Source organism: Podarcis muralis, chromosome 12 (assembly GCF_964188315.1).
Source record: "Podarcis muralis chromosome 12, rPodMur119.hap1.1, whole genome shotgun sequence".
NCBI classification, from domain to species: domain Eukaryota; kingdom Metazoa; phylum Chordata; class Lepidosauria; order Squamata; family Lacertidae; genus Podarcis; species Podarcis muralis.
Window position 1 is genome coordinate 23,916,989 of NC_135666.1, and position 23,179 is coordinate 23,940,167.

Consider the following 23,179-nt stretch of genomic DNA (forward strand, 5'->3'; position numbering starts at 1 on the left):
GATTGGCAATCCTGCTTCTCACACTCACTTGTTAAAAATGAGTAGTGGAGACATATTGGCTTTTGACCAATGTGAAAAATTAATGGACCAAAACATTGTTGGCTGTGTACGATGAACTGCTGAGTGAATCTTATTCAGTTGGATAGTAGCTGTTAGCACTATTGCTAAGGGGGGGGGGAATGAAACCCATTGAGAGTTTACTGTAAATGTGTGCGAAGTAGTGTTCTGTTTCCATGAAACTGTAATGCTGCTGATGACTACTTGCATTGTTGAAACAATGCCCAGTAGGGAAGCTCATGCAGTAGACAGTGAAGCAACTGCTGGAATAAATGGCCAGTAGTAGGAAACCTCTACCCCCAACCACAATTCTTCACATATGGATTGATTGTGTTACTATTTCTTTTAAATGCAGTTCCATCAAGGTACATGGCACCTCAGTGTTTTATAGACAGTGTTTTATACTGTTATAAAGAAGCACAATCTGAAAGTGACAAGGAGGGAACAGAGAGATTTGTTTTACAGCTGCTAATGGAAACTTGCATGTATTAAAGTTCATAAGCATTCCCTCTGTGGATCAACTGGGCAGATGAATCACCTGCTAATAGTACCTCTTGTCTTGATTGAGTTTCACCCAGCGTGGAAGACTCATTGAACTGAATGAGGCCTACTTCTAAGTGGCATTTCTACAGCATATTTTAGAGCAACAAGATTTACACAAAAAATAAAAAGCATTGAAAATCTACTCCAGGAAACGGGGGTAGGGGTGACTTGTTGCTTGTACTGTACAATTCTTAAGAAACTAGTTTAGTGCCAGTCTTGTATTTTATTTGCCTTTTGTTTGTTTTTTAATAGTGATGCTAACTTTATTGTTTATGATTGCTGTTTTTAATTGTAAGCCATCCTGAAAATCTCCAGACTGAAGAGTCTGATATAAATATTGTAATAACAATCAACAAGAATGTTATTTGGCTTTAATGATTTCATGGACCCTCCATTAGGACCTGCAACAGCCATATGCACATATGTGGCAGTGGCCTCCAACTCTCTTCTGGCAAGAGGAATCCAGTTTTCCTAGATACAGCTTGAAAGTATTAGTGATAGCTGATTCCTGTCAATGAAGGGGTTTTGATTTTTTTTTTTTTACTGAGGAAAGCTTAGAGATCGCAGAGGAGCAAATGTTAGGCACAATAATGAATGGATAAATAAAATATTTGGTAAATATATAAATGTGTAACTAATGCATTTTGCAAGGGGATAGTTAGAATAGAAAAATAATCAGTTCTCCTGCCAAACTCGTAGATTGCCATTGTGGGGTAGTTTTATACATATAGACTGTGTTGAATAATATATGGATTTGTACAGATGTATACCTAAACAGCATAGGCACTGTATCCTAGGCATTTCTTTATATGACATTTTTAGAAGAGTATATGCCAGAATTGTGGTGGCTGTGTGTCCTAGGCTTACTTTATGTGGTGTAATTGTTAGGGTGTTGGACACCAGGGCATGAATCACCACTCAGCTATGGAGCTCACTGGGTTACCTTGGTTCAGTCTCTGTTTCTGAGCCTAACCTAGCTCTTGGGGTTTTTTGCAAGGATAAAATGGGGAGCAGAGAACCATGTGTACCATACTGAGCTCCTCCTGGGGGGGGGGGTAGGTGGTGTATAAATGTAATAAATATTAAGGGAGAGCAGGGTGCTTGAAGTTTCCCAGAACTTGGAGCAGGCACATAGTTCACCTGGCCATAGTCTTCCATACAATGGTCTTCCTATTTAAATTATTTCTAAATTTGTATTCCCCCCCTCACTTAGCATATACACATTTTATACAAATCTGTATTCTCTTCTGCCCTTTTTTTTTGATGTGCAAATGACTATCCTAGCCAGGTTCCATAGACTACGTACTTCTTATTATTCAATACAACAACAAGGCTGCTTTATATTATGTATTATTTGCATTTACGTATATAGCACCTACTTTGTTTCTGAAAAACTGCTGATTTGGCATTCACATCTCTGGTAAATCGGGAAACATTATTAGCAATGCTAAATATGTAGGCCTACTCTGAGTAGCTGACATTGGCTATCACCCATAGGTTTTGTAATATTTTTAAGGCCTCTGGCCACTGAGTGCATTTTGTCTTGGGCTGCACTTACTGAGTTTGCAATCTGCCTTGAGTCTCTGGAATGGAGAAAGATGAGATCAAAATTAAATAATATTTAATTCACCATTAAAATTATATAAAAAGAAATGTTGTGCAGAGGCATTTGTTAGCAAGAAATTTTTAAAATAAGCTTATTGCTTGCAAACCAATGGTGTCAAGATGGCTTTCTGTATCTGTCACATTCAGTAACTGATATGCATTCTAGCTCATGGGTGCTATATTGCTTTTGACATGGAGACTCCTCTAGGTTTCTTGTGGAAGCCAGAATCTTTCTGTATGCTTGTTTGTTTGACCTTATTTCCTACCTTAGCCTTTGGCGCTGAGATAGGATTGATCATTTGTGGTCTGAAGAGGTCACATATACATTCTTTTTCTTCTTGTTGTTTGTTCTGTCTCTTCTCTACCCTTCCCCTTATATTAGAAATGAATAATAGTAGAAACTGAGACAAAAAATGATGTGTTGTATGCTAAGGTGATATAAAGAATCCTTCCGTATTTAGCTGGTTGGTCTTGAACGTACGCCCAAGTTCTGTACCTGGTTGGACTCAGCATAATGGCGATGGGCCACTCTTGCTTATGATACTTCTATGTAGAAGGAGAGCTTGTTCACTGCCTCCCTTTCTCCAAGCTCTTGCTCTTTCCTAGTAGAGGGGGACAAAGATCTATGGACCACCATACAGCTTGTCTCATGAAGCCAGGGAGGGAGTGGGGGAGATGAATGGTGATGTCACCAAGAGGCTCATTTTCCTAGGGGAAAATGGTAGTTCCACATTGTGCATTAGATCATGGGAAACACATCTTTAAAAACTAGAAGCATTCCAGATCAAAAGGAAAGACTGGAAGGATTTTGGAAGCTTTTATTTGACTTCGTAACAAATATTTTAAAATTGGCAAATGATTAAGGAAACTCTACTAATACCAAAATATGTGGAGAATCAAGAATACCTAAACACCAGAAAACCTTTGAGGACAAGCTGTTCTGGAATGAGTTGTCTCCCTTTTATGCCCTGGCTGGCCCTCATTATGTCTGTCATTGGGTAGCTGGGGCTCTGAGATGAACAATTTAATATTAAACCTCATGTGACAAAGAGTGGTCTACAAATTGGAGGAATAAATAAATAAATAAAATTTTGTTGTGCTTAACTCCATTTTGGGGGGCGGGGGGCGGTATTACTTGAGAGACACGAGTATTCAGACCATATTGAATCATAGGAATTAAATATCTGGGGTTTTTGTTTTTTTGGTACTATCTGAAACGACAGTTGTTAGAGGTAACTCTGTGCATTTAAATTGGAAAAGCTGGCTGAAATAATTAACTGGTAACTCTAAAAAAGCCAAGTGCACATGCAAATGTAAAACTTGGATATCAGATCTGTGACACTCCCCTAGGGACTGTTATGATGCATTAATCAATAAATGGCATGTACTGATCTATAAATCTATTCTTGCCCTCACTGGCAGGGAGAGAATGTGTATTTGATGCGATTAACTGTTTTGAGTACACATTGTACCATAGAATTGCTTTATGCAAAATAAGGGGTTTATGTTTCGTCGTATAGGAGATGTCACTTGGAAGTAATCATAGTTTAGAAAAGCAGGCCTGTCCTTTTATACAAAACATGTGTGGCTTGATTTCCTGTTTCTGCCAGTTTATTTAATGACACCAGGTCTTCAAATAGACAGAGGCAATGATAGGGAATTGCTTTTGCCTGAAACAATCCCTCCCCAAAATATTTGTTTTTCTAAATGACGAATGAGAATGGCTCAGAACATGGATAGTCTTCCCAAATCTTTACTAATTCTTCCATCATATAAAGGTGTCACTCATGCAGAAATATAAACGCTGCCAGTGTTAGAACAGGAGCAGAGAGAGCTGTGTGGTGAGTCATTAGACTGCCAAGTTTGACAAGGTCACACATCTCCAAATTTCACTCATTGTCAGATTTCCATTCTTGCTGTGGGAATAGCAATAGGCAGCACAGATATTCTTCACTCTAAATGAGTGTCCAAGGGTCAAGAAAATGTTGTGGCAGGGATATTTGTACCTTTCATTTTGGAAATTTCCATTTTGAAGTTAACCCCCAAGCTCTGTCCAAAGACAATTACTGATACACACGTGTACATTCTTAAACTCTTTATGTATTTTGCTTTCAGACCTTTTTGCAGTCATGGGTTTGCCCTATTGTAATGACAAAACAGCCAGCCTGGCAACAAACCTACATATCTACCATGCCAACTTTGTTTTGCTTAGTCCTCCATATTATTTTGATCAATTAACAACAACAAAACAGAAATAAAAACAACTTTCAGTTTTAACATGTTGTGTTAAGGGCTTGCTATATTTGCTCAAGTTCCAGAATACCAAGAAAATGCAACTCTTAAGGACTGCACCCTTAACAGATGTGTTATTTAGGCAATGTGGACATATTATGGTATCTTACATTGTGGTGTGTTCAGGCTTCACCACTGCTTTGGAGTTGGACGGCACAGGGGTAGACCTAAGCCCCTAGATTTTTCAGTTCAGGTATAGACACGTGGAGTCTATGCAACTGAAACTGCTATTTCACTTTCCAAGTACCCAACTGGCAATCAATACAATCTACATATAATTATAAATGTTGGAAGGGACCTTGAAGATCATTTAGGAGTTGAATCTCCTGGAGCCCTCCCACCTTCTTCCCAAAGGTGGAAAAGCAGCAACTTGGCTTTAGGTAGGGGTGGGGAGGACTCTGGGGCCCTGTCAGAACCATCACGCCTCCTTCCCCCAAACCAGCGCCTACCTTACCTGGCTATCAGAAGGCAGCTCAAGGGCTGGGGAATGGTGTCAAATGTTGCTGAGGGCTGCCAAGAAAGGCCTAGAGAGTTGCATATTGGACCACCCTGCTGTAATTGCTTAGATTGTTAGTTCCTTGGGGACAAAAGTAATAAATATGAGGCTTTGAAGAACTGATCTCCCTCTTCTCCTTTTCCTTCCATTCTCTTTCCCTGGTATGTTTTCTAGTTTGTAAGAGTCTCTCTGTGTTTGTGTGTATATGCATATATATGAATGATTTGAATTGCTTTAGGAGACAATAAATTCTATGAAAAGGAGAATAAAAATATAATAAAAACAAAAACAAAAACTGATGCCAGCTGCTCTCAGCTCACAGGATAGAGTATGACACAGCTAATCAAATAAATAGAAAATAAATAATAAAACTTGGTAGCTGGAGTTTATGGACTCCATTACAAGTGCCCAGGAGTTCTTAATGTAAAAGCTACTCTTCCCAGCCACAGGCTTATTGCGGGAACTTGCAAGGTGACCTTTTGAAAGGTTTTATGAGAATACAATTTAATGGAGCGTTGGCATTAGTGCCAGTCTGGGAATGTCAGCTGGCTGAACTGAGCTCTCTGAAACTTCCAGAAGACCGTCATCGCTCTCAGGAACAGTCTGCTGCTAGTTTAGAAAGTGGGTGCACACCCTTTTAAAGCAACTGTGTTTCTCATTTAGTAAACTTTCCTTTGTGTTGAGCACAGCAGGAGTTTGACTAGTACATGTACCGAAAAGATATACTGCTACAAGTTTTATTGTCTATAATGAACACTATGGGCAGAGGTCCAAGCTCCAAACTTTGAAACAATCTTAGGGGTAGCATGTTCCAGTTCTGTGAAGCTTGGGGACACCTTCCGCACCAATATTTTCTATGAAGCTTTTGGCACAGTCCCCTCACTATCCTCTTTTACTGTCACTAAGAATAAGGGTCAGCCGTAGCTCAGTGGCAGGGCACATGCTTTGCGTGCAGAACGTCCCAGGTTGAGTCTGTGGTATCTCCAGGTAGGGATGGGAAGGACTCTTGCTTGAATCCTTGGAGAGCCACTGCCGGTCTGTGTTGGTAATACTAGGTTAGATGGACCAGTGGTGTGAGGAAACTTCCTACCTCAGACTAGATGCTATTCTAAAGGTGTATCTGAATTCTGTACATAGATTTTTCTAGGTCTTATTAAAAACACCCCAACCCCAAACCAGCAGTTATGCGGTTCTGATCCAGATTGGGACCACTGAAAATTGTCACTTTCAAAGCTGCAGAAGGTGATTTTGAGTGTCTCTGTGTTCTGCCACCGCTGCTCCTCACCCCCAGCAGCAACTGTAGCTGCTTCACTCTGCCTAATGGTAGGGCTGGCCCTGTATGTCTTCTTTTGGTAAATTAAGCAATTTAAAAAGAGATGTGGAGAAACTCAACCATGGGATTCAAACACATAGTTAGTCATTGAACTAAATGCCTATTCTTCTTCCCCTTTTTACTTGCTATCCTCTTAGAGATGTGCAATAATTCTTTGTGGGCTGCTATTCTGTCCATTTAATCGAAAAGACTTCAATTATTTTTGTTGGTTGTTTATTCACTTCGTCACTCACATTTGTGTTCTTTACCCCATTTTTAAAAATGCAATTTGGTGGTGGCAGCAGAAGAGGTTTATATGACTGTTTCTTGTGGCTGCAAATTCTTTTCTAGATGAACTGGATGTTGCATTACTCTAGGCCATCCTGTTGAAAAAGGTGCCCATCTCACGAAAAAGTTGCAAGCAGCTGCAGGGGCGGTGTCCCTCCCCCTCAGAATGTGCTGGAATGATGTGACGTAAAGGATGCATTGGACAATGGCTGTTAAACTCAATTGAATGGCATCAAAGTTTGCCTCAAAATAGCACAATCTGGTTTACATTGCTAATTTAGAAAAACAAACCAGAATTGTATCCACTCACAGGCTGCTCTTTATCAGCATAACAGTTGTGGTTTATAAATTGCAGATTAGGTATTCCTTTAGAAATAGCATATCAAATGTGAATTATTAAAACAACACGATGTCTGTTAGCTATGAAAATGTAACCTCCCCTCTTCAAAGAAAATCAAGGAAAGACACTTCTGTGGATGACATAACCAGCAGGGTTAGACAATCCTTTTCTGAAATGACAAGCACACAAAACATGGGCTTTCAGGTGAGGATAATGAGTAAAACCACTTTCATAAGCTGCTTACATGTGTGTACACACAAAAGCACACCACCACTACCAGAACCCTTGAATTGCTCCATACAGTGAAGTGAGGAAGTCTAGTCCATAGTAACACTGATGTCTGCATTCACGTTTTGGGCACAACATGAAGTCTTGTCTCTCTTGCAAGAAACATTACGTATGACAACAACTTGTGGATGAACCAGTCTTATGAGATGCTGTGCTATGGAATTAGGCAGTATTTTTTAATTGAAATACTGTTTTAAAAGCACCATGTTTAGTGGTTTACATATTTTATTAAATATAGGATACAGAGAAAAATCACAAAAGATGCAGTAGGTGGGAAATTATTTCTTTTCATTTCCCCCTCCTTCTTGCTGCCTTTATCTGGCCTCTTCCTGCTCCCCCCGCTGCTACCACCAATCACACAAACAACAACAAATTCTGCTACTGTTGATGCGACTTCAGCTTCTATGTATTGTTTTTGTTTATAACAGTGTTTGAGGAGGTTTTTTTCTTCTTCTTCCTACTTCTTCCCTATTGTTTTACCGAAAACACAAAAAGCAAGAATAATCAGCTTTCCTTTTTATGAATATTTAGTTGCAACATTTCAATTTTAGCATATAAGTAAAAGCAAACAAGATAACTATTGCGTCCAGCGCTGACTTTTTTAAAAAAATATATATAGTGGGCTTGCTTTGCAACCTTTCATTTGCTCTGTCACTACAAAAAGCAGCCTCAATTTTAACTCAGTGTTTGCATATTCTGCTTCTGAAAAAGAGAGAGAGGTGTATTTGTTTATTTAATTCTGCAGAATTATAACCTCCCTCTCATCCTGCTTATTCTCAATCTAATTAAACAAGGGTTAGATGCTAATTATTTGCTGCTAGTTGTCTAGCACTGTGTACACAGCATCCTCTTGTTTCAAAACTCATCTTACAAATTTTCTACTCTCAGAAATATTTAGATGGTGAACTTCAAAGAGCAGAGTACACAGCAGAAAGCACATCAGTTGAACTTCAAAGAGAAATTCTAACTTTAAAGAGAGCTTCATGTCCAGCACACAGAAAAATGAAAACTGCCCAAGCTCTTCCCTTGCAAAGCTAGGGCATAATATAGTAGGGCAGAGGTTTTCAACCTTTTGGAGTCCACAGCTCCCTTGACAAACTCTATTCTTTCTCAGGAGCCCAGTTATGTCACCCCTTGCCTGCAGAGCCAGCTGCCACTCACCCCTTTTTGAACACCCTCCCTTGTGGAGTGTTCCCTCAGCCTCCTCTCTGCTCCACTCTCCTTGGGAGTCCTTTGGGCAGCTGCAACAACTGCTCCTGGTGTCTGAGCTGCCCCCCCACCCCAAAGAGAAGTGCCTTCTCACACTGCCCCACAGGGGCCTGGGAAGCACCCCCTGGTCAGCCCCAGAGGCACCATTCACCTGGGGAGCTTGTAGCCAGAGCTGCTGCAATAAACAGCTGTGCAAGGGAGGCAGAGATGTGAGAGGGCATGAGAGGAAGGTAGGGAAGGAATAAGGCCAGTGTTGTCCAAGGCACCCCTGACCATCATTCAAGGCACCCCAGGGTGCCACGGCACACTGGGCATTTTGGACGTGCAACAGCAGAGATGGTTCGGTTTGCAATCTAAGAGTTAATTCTGTTCTCAGTGTTAGTCAAGTACCCAAGAGGGTGTGTATGGAGATGTTGCTTAATAACCAGTCAGAGTGGCATCAACTTGACTGAGGTTGCGTGTGTTTTGATTTGCTGTGTTCTTAGGGAGTTTTCCCATATATGTGGTTGAATGTCTTCCTGCTATGCACTGTTATTGTAAGGCCAAATAAACATTTAATACTCGCAACACTCTTTACTAACAAGTAGTGAAGGACATGGGTTTTTCTCTTTGCAGTTGTTTTCCGGAGGATTGCTTCATTCGTTACATTTGCCTACATATTAGTTCCTATAATATTTAGAAGTGTTGCCTCCCTGACCAGAAGCCAGCTTTTGTGTGGCTTCCAAATCTTATAAAAACATTTACATGTACTTGCATAATTTATGAAGTGGCTGAGTCGAAAATAGTTTGAGGACTGCCACTGTTTTCGTTCCAGTTTTTCAAAATTGATTTCTTTGAAACACCAGATTCTACCTTTTCATAAAGTTGAGGAGGGAAAAATGCAGAAATTGGATGTACATGTATATCAGCCATGTTGCATGTTACCTCATGGTGCATGCAGAGAGTTGGGAAAGCATAAGTTCCTAACAGACATCTTCTGCACCTATTTCATCTGCTTGCATAGGACTAGGTGCCAGAACATCAAATAATGTTCCTTTTATTGTTTTTCAGTCAATGCACCATCCTGAAAAAAGCTGGGTCCCTATCTCTTTCTCCCTAGGTACAGTGGCAGTCTGTGGCTGTTGGATGAGAGAAGCCATGCTTTTGTCTCTTCCAGTACTGGAATTCTGGATGTGCCCTTTGCATTGTAAGGCAGACACAAAATATGGCTGGGTCATAGAACTGTAGAGTTGGAAGGGACCCAAGGATCATCTAGCCCAACCCCTTGCAATGCAGGACTATGCAGCTGTCCCATACAGGGATCGAACCTGCAACCTTGGTGTTATCAACACCACACTCTAACTATCTGAGGTATCCAGGCTGACCACCACTGTACCATTTCTGTTTTGTGTTACGTCACTAGATTATTTCCAGTAGTTGAACTATAGACAGCATGGAACTTTCACATTTGTCTGTAGTAAATAATGCTCCAATTATTCTACAGGGACGCTGTACTGCAGCGCGTACATCAATGTGAGGTTGAGTTTGTTTGCTTGCAACAAATATGTGATGACTAATTGGGATGCCAGGAGGCAAAAAGGGAGGAAAAAAACAACACAAAACTTGACACCTAAATGTCATACAGCTTTTACATTAGCAAATTGAGTCTCTGTTCTTTCCGACTGGAGCTTAAGATCCTGAGAAGATTTATAAATAAAGCCCTGACAGTGCTCTTGCTTCAACAAACAAGTATGTGTGGCAAACTGTTTTGTTTCATTTTTTAATATAGGTAATTCAGAAAAGAACTGTGAGCAGGTGGGAGTGGGGAACCTATAAGAACTGTCAGTTCACACGTTTGTGAATGTGCGATGCTGTACAACCAGAACATGACTCAGTATTTAACATTTAATGTGTGACAGGCGTATTGTTTAAAACTGAGGAAGAGATACTGAGTAGGTTGCTGTTCTTTGTAGCACATCTTTTGCTGAGTATATTTTCCACTTATGTAAGCCAATACACTGACACTACTGGCACTAATAGTGTTGACCTTTGGGGGAGGTGGAGGGCCTGCTAATGCCAGGAAGCTTTTGTATACTGCTCAATAGGGGTGGCTCAGTCTGTATGCAAAATGAGGTGGTGATCAAGATAGTGAAGCTTTGTGACCTGTGTGCTCACCAGGAATGAAAGGTTACTTGCCCCAAACCACATCGTTCATACCATGTAGCAACCATTCTAGGTAGCACAAGCCAAACCCTAGTAGGTTTTTATCCTCATTCAGATGGCACTAGCTATGTGAGCAAGTAAACTCTGGGTTTAAAAGCTTATGGGAACGGTACTGATTTCCTTTAACTTTGTACATATTTGCTTCTGTCTCTCTCTGCCCTGCCCCAATTTACATGGTTGTGTCTGTTTTCTAGCATTTCCACTCATCCTTTGATGAACAACACCCCCACCTCCACCCTACCCCCTGCTCATTCATATCCTGAGAGATACTTTAAGATTCAATAGTTAGCTCCTGGAGTAAAATCCTATGGGTGCATATTATGGCTGCAACCGTTACCTGATTCATCAGTTTGTCCAGCCTTTCCCAAGTTGGTGCCTTCCAGCTGTTTAGACTACAACTCAGCCCTAGTCAGTACATCTGTGCTGGCTGAGGCTAATGGGAGTTGTAGTCCTAAACATCTGGAGAATACCAGGTTCAGGAAGGCGGAATTAACATTTTAACTGATTCAGAAGTCCCAAATTAAGTAGGTAGAAAAAAAAATTATAATGGTTAATTGCAATGCAAGAATCTGGAGGAAGAGTGTGTAGGGAGAGATATGCCATGGTTTTTTGGGGGGGTGTGAGAGATATATTCTTCTAAAATGGTGCCTGCTATAACATGTGCTTGCATGCTTTTGAAAACAAGTCACCCGTGTTCAAATTCTCTGAGTAGCAAGAACCCAGGGGGGCAGCATGTATTCAGGTTCATTTTCCCTTGAATGAGTTTACTGGAGGCTTAAATGGCGTTTTCATAATGGTTGTTGTATATTTACAAAATTATGGTTTGAGCATTTTGCTTGCTCAGTCCTGGAAACAAAACTAATAAGCAAGCCAAGGCTCAGGGCAGTTAATCAGTGTTTCGTTGTCAAGCCAAAAGGCACACCTATGAGCAGAACCAAGATCCAAAATTTAGCTGTAGCTCATGAGATTTACTCTAGCAGCAGGAAATAAGGGTCATCACCTGTCAAAGGCAGATTCACAAGAAACGGGCAAACAAAGGGGAGGATGGTGCCAAGAGGTACCAAGGCAGATAGAATGGCCAGAGCTTGGTGAAAGCAAGAAACTAGAAACAGGAGTGAGCAGCAACTGAAGAGAGGTGGGCATTTTAGTGGGAGACTCACAAAGGTTGCTTGGATAGAAAAACCTGAACAGACAACTTCCTACTGATTAACCTGCAGCATTTTTACTTGGAGCAACTAGTCCTTGCCAGGATTGCTGCATGCCAACCAGCACTCAGTGGGTTGCCATAGTCAGCTTGCAGTGAGAAAAAGCTGCCTTTAAATCTCGCCCCCCCCACCGCCCAATAGCATAGCTCTCCTCTAATCTCAAGATGTCTAAGCTGTTATAGAATCTGAATCAGTTTGTTTGACTGGAAGGTCTGTCCCTTTACCACTCGCTTCCCCAGAGAACCCCAAGGGCTGAGCAACTGTTATGTTGGAGATTTTTTGTTCAAGCCCTGGACCTCTGGCAACAACCCATAGATTCCAAAAGTGAAGAAGTGTGTATATTGTATTGATGCTGCATCAGTATTCTGAAGAAGGGGCATGTTTTTAAATGAAGGCATTTCATGTTCTGTACAAGTTTGAAAATGAAGAATAACCACACTAAGATCTAAAGAGTCATAAATATTTTATTTTTGAAGATATGGGCCAACCCTAGCTGTTCCTTTCTCCTGTGCAGCAGTGTTCTTTGCAAGAACTGAGAACTCTGGAGTCCCTTGCTCATGCACAGTTAAACAATTTGCTCTATATCATAGGCTGCTGCACAGCAGCCTGCATCCCTGCAGTCCTCTGTTTAGAGACCACTGGAGGCAAGTTGCAGTTCGATGAAAGGAAACTTCAGTTTGCAAGTCCCCTTGAGACTGAAGCACAGCTGATAACACAATGCTCATAACAGACATGCTGGGGCCCTAAGCCATGCCAATTTTAATAGGCCCCATAGTATCACCTCCAAAATGTGTATGATTCTAATGGAAAGGACAGTGAACAAGTAGCTTTCTATTTGCATATATACATAGGTGAGGGTGCAACTAAAAACCTAACTAAAACATATATCTTGCAATAAACCTATTTATTTTTTAACCAGTTATGTAAAACTTCAAATTTAGTGGTGGTTGTTTTTTTTTAAAAAGATGACTGTCATAATCTGGAACCTTAAACTGTAGCTTACTTTGTTTGTGCATAAGTCCAGCACCAAACATACTTACCGGTACCTCCAAAGTAATTTCATTACTATTTTTCTTCTTCTTCTAGACACTACCCAAAGCAGTCCTTTACTACAGTGGCAGACACACCCGAAAACCTTCGATTGAAACAACAAAGTGAATTGCAAAGTCAGGTAAGCTGTGAATTCTTTTGCCTATGCGGTGAACATTATTCTTAGCAATTGGGATCCATTATTCTAAAATAAAAGCGCAATGGTGTGAGCACCAAGGGTTAGTTCATACAACACACATTGCTGTTTTTCCTCTCACACATGGAATCTTGATGTTCCAAGACAGACACACATATTTGTGTGCGCAATAAGAATTTGAATTTACTGGGGGTGGGTGGGGGTTGGAGCTCTATTCAATTATTTGTGATACCCTTTTTGTTGTTGTTTTGATCATAGAAACACTGTTTGACTACTTGGGGTAGGTCCAAGCTGAGGAGGGTCCTGCTCATAGCTGTCTATGAGTATTTAAGGTGCCATTTGACTTGCCCCAGTGGCAGGTGCTCCAATTCCTGCGAAGGACCTTCCTTGGTTGAGGCAGTCATCTCTCGGATGGAGCACCCTTTCCTGCTGCTGACCCTTCTTGGCCCCACTGACTGCACTCTTGGTGGGGTGTCATGGGAAGGAAGAGGGGGAAGCACCTTCTCCAATATCAACCACCTTGGGTCTGATGATCAGCAGGAGGTTGCCTGGTTGTGGGTCACCTGGTTGCCTTGCTGACGGTGATGCATGACAGAGCCTTCCCAGTGGTAGCTCCCTGTAGAATTTGGAGTATGGAGAAACATTAATATTTGGCTTTCTTGAAGTCCTACTAAAATGATCAAACTGCTTTTGGTCTAATGAAAAGTGCTGCCCTGATCAGGAGAATCATGGTCTGCCTAAATCTGTGATCATTTAGTTCACATGCTACATTGTTTGCTTTGAATGTGTGGCCAAAGTGGGCACTTGCTACACTTCATTAAAACAGAAAGCCTGCCTCTTGCCTTGATACAAGTTACTCATGCTCAAGAGTGCTAATAACTTGCACCAAGTGAAGAGGGGAAGGCCTTCTGTTCACTCTAATTCAGCCTTCCCCAACCTGGGGCCCTCCAGTTGTTTGGAAATACAACTCCCGTCAGTTGCAGCCAGCACTGTGGAGAACAACAGCTGGGCAAAGGTTGCCTTAATGGCAAAGAGCAAGGTTATTGTAACTTCTGCCATAGAGCTTCAGTATGCTGATGACAACGTAGTGTGCGCACGCTCAGAGGATGACCTCCAAACCATCCTAAATATCTTTGCAGAAGCTTACGAAAAGCTTGGCCTATCACTCAACATGATGAGTGTGCATGTGCCTGCAGTGGACTAAATTGCACCGCATGTATGCATCTAAGAATTCATATTCTCCTGACTTCATAAATAATAGCAAATGAAGTGTTTACTTGTTTATTCAATTATTTCACCTATAGCGTCAGTTACAGTTTAATTTTTAATGATTTGTTGTACTAGGCTCATAAATAATTTACTGCATTTTATGCATCATGCAGAAAGTGCTTCATTGCCTAACACAATCTAAATTTCACATCTGCATTACTCTTTGATCAAGTCCTGTAAATCTCAAAGTACAGCCTGAGTTGCTTATTCCTTTGACTAGGATGCAACTCGTCATTAATACTAGTTGCATCCTAGTGAAAGGTTTTCTTTTGTTTTGTAAGGAATTTGAGCAAAGCAGAGGAAAAGATGGCGCACAGATGTTCGAGAACTTTCATATGTTCACTAAAGGCAGCGAAATAAGTTTATGTGTGGTAATCTATCTAAATCATCTTTTGTAGTGTTCCTTTTTTAGCCTTGCAGAGAATATTATCTTAATGAGGCACAGGATGGTATTCAGCTAAGTTTTACTCAGAGTAGGGACAGTGGGAAAAAAAAAGAAACATTAATAAGTTTGGTCAATTACAGATGATGAATTAGTGGTTGTTTAGTGGAGGAGTTTGATGGGGGAACTCAGAGTGCTGTCTCAATGTACGTAGGACCAAGAGACATGGATGATGAAGGAACTGCTGCAGTGACCTGCAATTCCTGTGCCATGTCGTCTTCCTGCCTGAGAACGTACAGAGCTATACCTGCAGCAAAACTGCTTCACTGGAGGTTTTAAAGCAGAGGGTGGATGTTCATCTGTCATGGATACTTCAGCTGAGATTCCGGCATTGCAGGGGGTTGGACCAGTGTTTCCCAACCGGTGTTCCGCGGCACACTACTGTGCCGTGAGACATCGGGTGGTGTGCCGTGGGAGGGAGGCGGGCGAGAGGCGGCGGCGGCGAGGATCCGGCGGGGGTGGGGGGAGCGGGGGCCGTCGTGCGCAACCGAACTCACTTGGCGCGCTGCCGGCTTGTCCTCCTTCAACCCGGGTCGGGCCAGGCCTGCTCACGTCCCCGGATCCCCTAGCAGCAGCCGCACGCTCTCCAAAAGCGCAACGCTGCGCGCAACCGCTCGGCCAGCTGGTGCTCTGCGACTCCGCCCTTTCCCCTCCCAGCGCCGGAGGGTTCGCGCGACCGCAGCTGTTCCCTTTCGCAGCGCGCGGGAAACAATTCCAGGCCGATTGCCTTGTGCCGAAAAGCACCGCCTCTCCTTCCAGCTCAGGCCCGGGCCGCCGGCTCCCCGAATGACGTCACGGGGGCGGGGCTTTAATGGTGGTGTGCCGCGAGATTTTTTTCCGGTAAACAGGTGTGCCGTTGCCCAAAAACGTTTGGGAAACACTGGACTAGACAACCCTCTGAACTCCCTTCCAAATCTACAATTAATTAAAAAAATACCAGCATTTAATCTGCACTAGTGGTGTTGTCAATGTTAGTCAAAATATTCAGGTGTTATGTGCAATTGTAACTATATTTGAAAAGGGTGAGGTATGAACCAAGGTGGTGTTACTGACAACAAAAAACGGTAAAGGTATGAAGTGCTCCAAATATCTTAAGTGGCAGGAACAAAATGGCACAACTGAATCGAACATTGTCCTAGAAAATTATATGAAGGATGACTGCCCTTTCACGACAATTCTCAGGGTGTGTAAGGGGGAGTGAGACTGTACTAGCCAGCCCCTGATATAGATGCACAACATTCCTTTGACCACACACCCGTCATTCACACGTTCCGATGAATTTACAAAAGGGGGCTCTTATGCGTGTGTAAGCAAGGTTATGCTTAAAATTCTACAAGGCAGGCTTAAGCAGTATGTGGACCGAGAACTCCCAGAAGTGCAAGCTGGATTTAGAAGAGGCAGAGGAACCAGAGACCAAATTGCAAACATGCGCTGGATTATGGAGAAAGCTAGAGAGTTCCAGAAAGACATCTACTTCTGCTTCATTGACTATGCAAAAGCCTTTGACTGTGTGGACCACAGCAAACTATGGCAAGTTCTTAAAGAAATGGGAGTGCCTGATCACCTCATCTGTCTCCTGAGAAATCTCTATGTGGGACAAGAAGCTACAGTTAGAACTGGATATGGAACAACTGATTGGTTCAAAATTGGGAAAGGAGTACGACAAGGCTGTATATTGTCCCCCTGCTTATTTAACTTATATGCAGAATTCATCATGCGAAAGGCTGGGCTGGATGAATCCCAAGCCGGAATTAAGATCGCCGGAAGAAATATCAACAACCTCAGATATGCAGATGACACAACCTTGATGGCAGAAAGTGAGGAGGAATTAAAGAACCTTTTAATGAGGGTGAAAGAGGAGAGCGCAAAATATGGTCTGAAGCTCAACGTCAAAAAAACGAAGATCATGGCCACTGGTCCCATCACCTCCTGGCAAATAGAAGGGGAAGAAATGGAGGCAGTGAGAGATTTTATTTTCTTGGGCTCCATGATCACTGCAGATGGTGACAGCAGTCACGAAATTAAAAGACGCCTGCTCCTTGGGAGAAAGGCGATGGCAAATCTAGGCAACATCTTAAAAAGTAGAGACATCACCTTACCAACAAAGGTCCGTATAGTTAAAGCCATGGTTTTCCCAGTAGTGATGTATGGAAGTGAGAGCTGGACCATAAAGAAGGCTGATCGCCGAAGAATTGATGCTTTTGAATTATGGTGCTGGAGGAAACTCTTGAGAGTCCCATGGACTGCAAGAAGATCAAACGCATCCATTCTTAAGGAAATCAGACCTGAGTGCTCACTGGAAGGACAGATCGTGAAGTTGAGGCTCCAATACTTTGGCCACCTCATGAGAAGAGAAGACTCCCTGGAAAAGACCCTGATGTTGGGAAAGATGGAGGGCACAAGGAGAAGGGGACGACAGAGGATGAGATGGTTGGATAGTGTTCTCGAAGCTACAAACATGAGCCTGACCAAACTGCGGGAGGCGGTGGAAGACAGGAGTGCCTGGCGTGCTCTGGTCCATGGGGTCACGAAGAGTCGGACACGACTAAACGACTAAACAACAACAACAACAATGCGTGTGTAGCCCTATGCAATCAAGAACTCTATTCAGTTTGTCCAAGCTGAGTTCAGTGAGGCTTATTTCCACGTAAGTGTGCAGTCCTAACATTTGTCAGGTTCAGTAGCTAGCTTTCTAATTAAATTCTTCTTGCCTGCTTGATGGAGGTAAGTTTGTCTTATCTTGGTTCAATAAGCGGTGTTCTCATAACGCAGGAAGCTTCCTTATATTGAGTCTGACCATTGTTCCATCTAGCTCAGTATTGTCTAAACTGAATGGCAGCAGCTACCCAGGAATTCAGACCGGGGTCTCTCCCATTCCTACCTGGAATGCCCCTCCTCTCTATAAAACAATTTTTGCCCCTCCACCCTCTCTGAAGGTTGCTTTGTTGTTTCTCATTTAGGTTCTGACTTCCTCTAGGCTTTTAAAATATGTAGCTACTAAAGAAGTTCATATTTTTATAACTTGAAATTCGGTATGACCGTCCCAGCTGATTTTTTTTTTATAAAATGTAAGTCAGGACACCTGAATGTCATTAATATTAAATGACAAGCATTGATTTCTGGTGAGACTTCCTAATTTTGTAGTGCTTAATGGGCCTGAAGCATGGCTCAAAACAACAAAGGAGCATGTCAGGTAAATATATTCTACGCTGCAGCGTGAAGCTTAATTGGAACTGATTGTGAAATGCTTGATTTGAAAAGCTATTGATTTTTTGTTCTGTCGTGTTTAGTTCGTTTTGAAATGATGAACATTTATTGCAGATGTTTAGCTCTAGTAGAGTTTTTAGCATCCTGACCAGCACTGTCTGAATACACAAACAACTTCCTGTATATTTTGAGAGGCTGAAGTAACTCGTTTTTAAAAAATCCACCTACAAGATGCATAATTTGGTTTACCTGAACGTTTAAAACATGAAAATACAACTAACTAAGCTTGATACGGGGAAAGTATGCAACTGTCTACTAGAGGGCAAATTTTAAAACTATATCAGAAATAAAATGATTCTTCCCTATATTTTCAGGGAAACCCCGTAACACTTCAAAACCAGTCCCTTTGCTGGGTAATTCAGATAGAAATAGGATTGGGGTTCCTTCCTTTCCGATGCTAATCAAATGTGGAAACAGAAGAAGTGTGATTTATGCTTCCTGTATTCCATTCATGCATACCATTAATCTCAGCCCTTTATTATCCTTCAGATTAAAGCCATGTGTTGTGGAATAGAAGGCTGTGCTTCTACACAATGCAATGGAAGTGTATTTCAAGCTAATGTGCAATAGCCCATCCTAATTTATCCAATTCTGTAGAATATTCTGACATTAATCCAGGTTTCCCTAGTTCAGACATAGCAGGGAACTCTGTCTTAATTCAAGCCAGGATATTTGACCTGAAGCTGCATGCAGTGGGAGGAGGGAAGTGGTGAGGGAGGAGCATGGGGCCGTGGCTTGTGGCACTTGCCTGAAGCTGACGAGGAATGCCCAAATGCGGCCAGTGCCACAATGAGGCAAAGTGTTTCCTCTCTGTGCAAAGAGTATTTATTTAGGACATTTTTGTACCCTGCCTATCTTCAACCATGGAACTCATGGTGATATTCATGTGCTTCCCATCCCAGGCACTGCTAAGACACAGAGCAGCTTAGCTTTATTCAAGACTCCCTAAAAAAAATGTTAACTCTCTTCGTTTTTCACTTCTAAGCAATTTGAACTGAAGGTTTGCATGTGGACAATGTCAGACACTGCCATTAGCTTGCTCAGGCTATTTTAGATGAAGACATATGTACTGACCTCGCGTTTGAAGCGACATACTGCTATCTTTTCAGTTATCTGAATCAGACACGATGCTTGAGTGTTTCACGTGTGACAATAAGAATTGTTGCTTAGAAAGAACATTTGATGTAAACTTCGCTCTTTCTTGCTTTCTCAGTTACATGAACACTATTCAGAAATCACAGTCCTTCATGTCTATAACACAAAGTTGTTAAATACCAAACTAGAGAGTGTTTTCTGCTTCAATCTCACAACTATAACAAAGGGCCATCTTCTGTCTTTTCACTGGTCCCATGTTCCTACTTTCTTTCTTTTTTTTATGGCTGTATTTGCATTTTACATTTTAATTTTTTTAAAAATGGGTTCATAGCAGTTTCAATGTCATTTGGTACTGGTACTCTTGACCAAGAGCAAGCTGAGAGCAGATGGTTGACAGAGAGTGATGCCACCTGGTCTGTCACTAGTGCCAGATATGTTATTTCCTATCCATGGATGTTTGTGAGGAGAGAGAGGGAGACCAGATAAAAGGCAAACTGTTTGTAAATAGGCTATCCAAAATAACACTGCAGGAATGCAGGAGAAAGCATGAAAATCCCAGTTGCCTATGCCTTATATTGTCATTCTGTTTCTTTCCTTCCAGGTATAGCTTATGGAAGTTTGTGTTCTTAATTCCTGAATCCTTAATGCACACCATTTCCCTTTCCTTTAATAAACTAGTCTGTGTGTATGCACGCACATGCACTCCTATGCAATGATGAAATGAAGATACATGCATGCATACATTAGGTGTCTCTAGTAGTGTAGTTCATTGAAACACTTCTTCGTTTTGAATAAAATGCTTTGTCCACCATTCCCCTTCATTTTATATTCAGCTGCATGAGCAGGGGCTACCTTTTTTGTTTCCCATAACAAAACAATATAACACAATACAAGGTTACAACTGAACTATAGCAAAACCCATACTTTCATCTTTATTTCTTTTTTCACTCAAACTTAAGATGCTCAGTTTGCTCCACTTTGGCGCTGTGGGCTGCCTTTGGCTGCAATCCTAAGCGTACTCTCTAATGAGTAAATAAACATGCTTAGGGTTGCCCTGTCAATCTGATGAGCCAATGGGGGTGGTTTGAAGAAAACAGCCTGGCAAGCCAAATTGGACTCTCTGGCAGGCTAATATTGGCCCACAGGCTGGAGGTTCCCCAGCCTGCCTTAAGCCATAGTTAATATTAACCACCGTTCCAGATACATCACAATAAACTATGGTTAACTGACAACATAAATGAAAGCTTCCAGTCTCTTTCTTGTAGATGTGCAGTAGCAGGAGAAGGGGATGTACATAGGTTCAAGGCTTGTACGTGTAACACTAAATGACTGTATGGGTTCAAAGCCTTGAGTTATATAAATATCTTATATGCTTACCTTTTGGTATTTTGGAAATGGGCAAGGTAAAAAGAAGTGTTATTTTCTGTCTTCAAGATTCTTTATCCTGGCCTTTTCAGATATCAGGTTTTTTTATACACCGCTCCAGATAGATTTCAGCTGCATCAACCTTTGTCATCATACTTCTTTATTTTTGTTTGACCTTTTCAGAAATCATAGAAAAATGAGGCAATGCTGTACAACCATTAATTACTGTTGCTTCTATATTTTAAAGAATTTGAACCTACCCTATCCTTTAACTGCCAATCATTTAATTATTGAATGTTCACAGCTTCTCCATTCTTATCCAACAAAACCCTTGCAGATGGCCACAGAAACATTTACAGGGAGATTTGCCCAGTTAACTACATGATACAGAACCTCCCACTTCTTGACCATTTGGTGGTGATGCATCATATTATCCTCTGTGATTATTGCGGCAGCTGTAGGTTTTTGTAAAAAATAAATAAATAATCAGTTTACTTAGTGACTGTAGTGCATATATTTTGTTAATAATATTTTGCATACAAGGGTGGAATTTAAATTCAAGAAAAATGTGCCCCACCCCAAATATGTGAGGCTGATGCAAACAATGTACCACAAGTGCAAAGCAAGAGCTGGAAACATGTTTAGAGTCAGGTGAAAACATTCCTCTTTTAGTCCTTTGGCTAATTAAACAATCTGTGTGTTTTTAAACTGTGTGTGTGTGTGTGTGTGGGTGTTTGTTGTTTTGTTTGTTATTCTGTTATGCATTTTTCTGTTGACTGTAAACTTTCCTATGATGAGAGGGCCTTTATATACGACTGAAGGGCGGGGGGCCACTAGGGGCACATTGGAAGATGGCCGACAATACCATCTCTCCGACCCACACGGGGTAATTAAGAGGCTGTTATGGGAGTAGGCAGCCTCCCTTGTTGCCCCAAGGGAATGGGGAACACTGCCCTTGCCTGCTGTGCCCATAAATCACCCCCAAATTCGAAAGAAGGGGGTGAGGGCACTAGGCAGAATGCCCCCGTGTGGACCTCGGCTCTCCTGGACGCTGTCTCTGATCGTGCACTAGCTGCAGCAATTTGGAATAATTAATTACAAAAGAAGCAAATGCACATATTTCAAGTGAAGAAGGGGAGTGAAGTCTGCTAATTTAAGTGACCTCTGCGAAAGAAGACGACGGGTTGGAGAAACAGGAATATTTTACGATGAAGATACACCAAAGGCTGGGTATGTTGACAACGGGACTGAATGGGGGGGGGGGAACCTTTTTTACTTTCCTTCTATGTGATTTACAAGAACCCCCCCTCATTAAAATCGTTGGTTGAACTGACCCAAGCAGGATGATTAAGGTCTGTGGGAAAATGGTTGCTTGTACATAAGAGCATGAGCAAAGTTCTTATTGTTACAGGGTGATTTCATAGCTAGAAGCATCCTTGGAGCATGAACAGCGCGTGAACAGCTCGTGCTGTCCTATATGATTGGCTAACGTGGCATGGCCTGATGCTCGCATAGTCTAGTGCGAAGGTCCTTATCTGCTTGCTAGAACAAATTGCTTGGCTTGTACTTTGTATCTTTCTGATTTCACACAATAAAAGCTGTGCTGCATTAGCCCTAGGGAGCAGCTATATTTCGGAACCTATTATGGTGTGAGACTGATTTTTCTTTGGATGCCGAGCTGCAACTCGACAATTGGTGCCCCGTGTGACTGCCTTCGGACTTCACGTTGTTTTTCATTATTCAGCACTCACCAACACGTCGTTCATCCACGTAGTGGATCCCTGGTGAGTGCTCCCGTGTGATTTCTTTCGGACTTCATGCTGTTTTACAACGTTCAGCCTCACCTCGCCCGGCAGGGCTGCAGACGCGTCGTTCATCCACGTAGTGGATCCCCGGTGAGAGCTCCCGTGTGAATGTGATTCTGGACTACGTTACGGACTTATCAGCACTTATCTCCGCCCGGACAGGGCAAAAGGCGCCTCCCTCATCCTCCTAAGGATCCCTCCGGTAAGTGCTCCCTGCTCTTTTTGCAACTCTTGCAATCATGGGAAAGTCTCTCTCTGCACCACAGAACATTTTTTTTAAAGACCTTAAATTCCTTTTGGCCAGTAACAACCTTGCTGTTCGGAAAGCTGACCTTAAGTCCCTTATAATAGCCCTGGACACTCACTGTCCCTGGTTCCCCCAGGACGGAAATTGGGAGTTAGACGATTGGAAAAAAATTGGACACTTCTTTCAAAATCATCCTCAGATTGATGTCAAGGTTTTGCATGCCTGGGGTAACGTCTACAAAGCTATGTCGTGCTTAACTCCTTCAAACATTCTTCTGGCTGCTGCAACAGCTTCTTCGCCCACCCTCCCAGCTCCCGCTTTGCCTGCCTCAAACCTACCTCCTAAACCGCCGGACATTTTCCCTTCGGCTCCTCCTGTCTCTCCCCTGCATTCTTCAAATTCTGCAGCACCCCCCGCTCTTCCACCTCCTCCACCCAAGGCATCTGGCACCGCTTCTACCACTCCTCTTCAAGAATCTCTTCGTGCCGCTGCTCCGTTGTTGGCTTTTGATTCTACAACTCCTAATCTTTTTCCTGTGATTGCTCCTGCCGCGCCAGGGGGAGGCCCAGCCCGGCACGACCAGTTTGATTTGAGATTCATAAAGGAACTGTATTCTTCTGTCAAGGACAATGGCCCTGCACCCCCAGCCCCCATTATGCTGAACCA

General features: G+C 42.2%; 1 protein-coding gene across 2 annotated transcripts in view; it reads left to right on the top strand.

The window, feature by feature from the left end:
- Positions 1-23,179, top strand: part of NEBL (nebulette) — a 140,614-nt gene that overhangs the window by 35,605 nt on the left and 81,830 nt on the right. For both annotated transcript variants that reach the window (XM_028751261.2, XM_077936861.1), the window contains exon 3: positions 12,924-13,008. In XM_028751261.2, the coding sequence (XP_028607094.1) occupies positions 12,924-13,008 (85 nt within the window). The remainder of the gene's footprint in view (positions 1-12,923; positions 13,009-23,179) is intronic.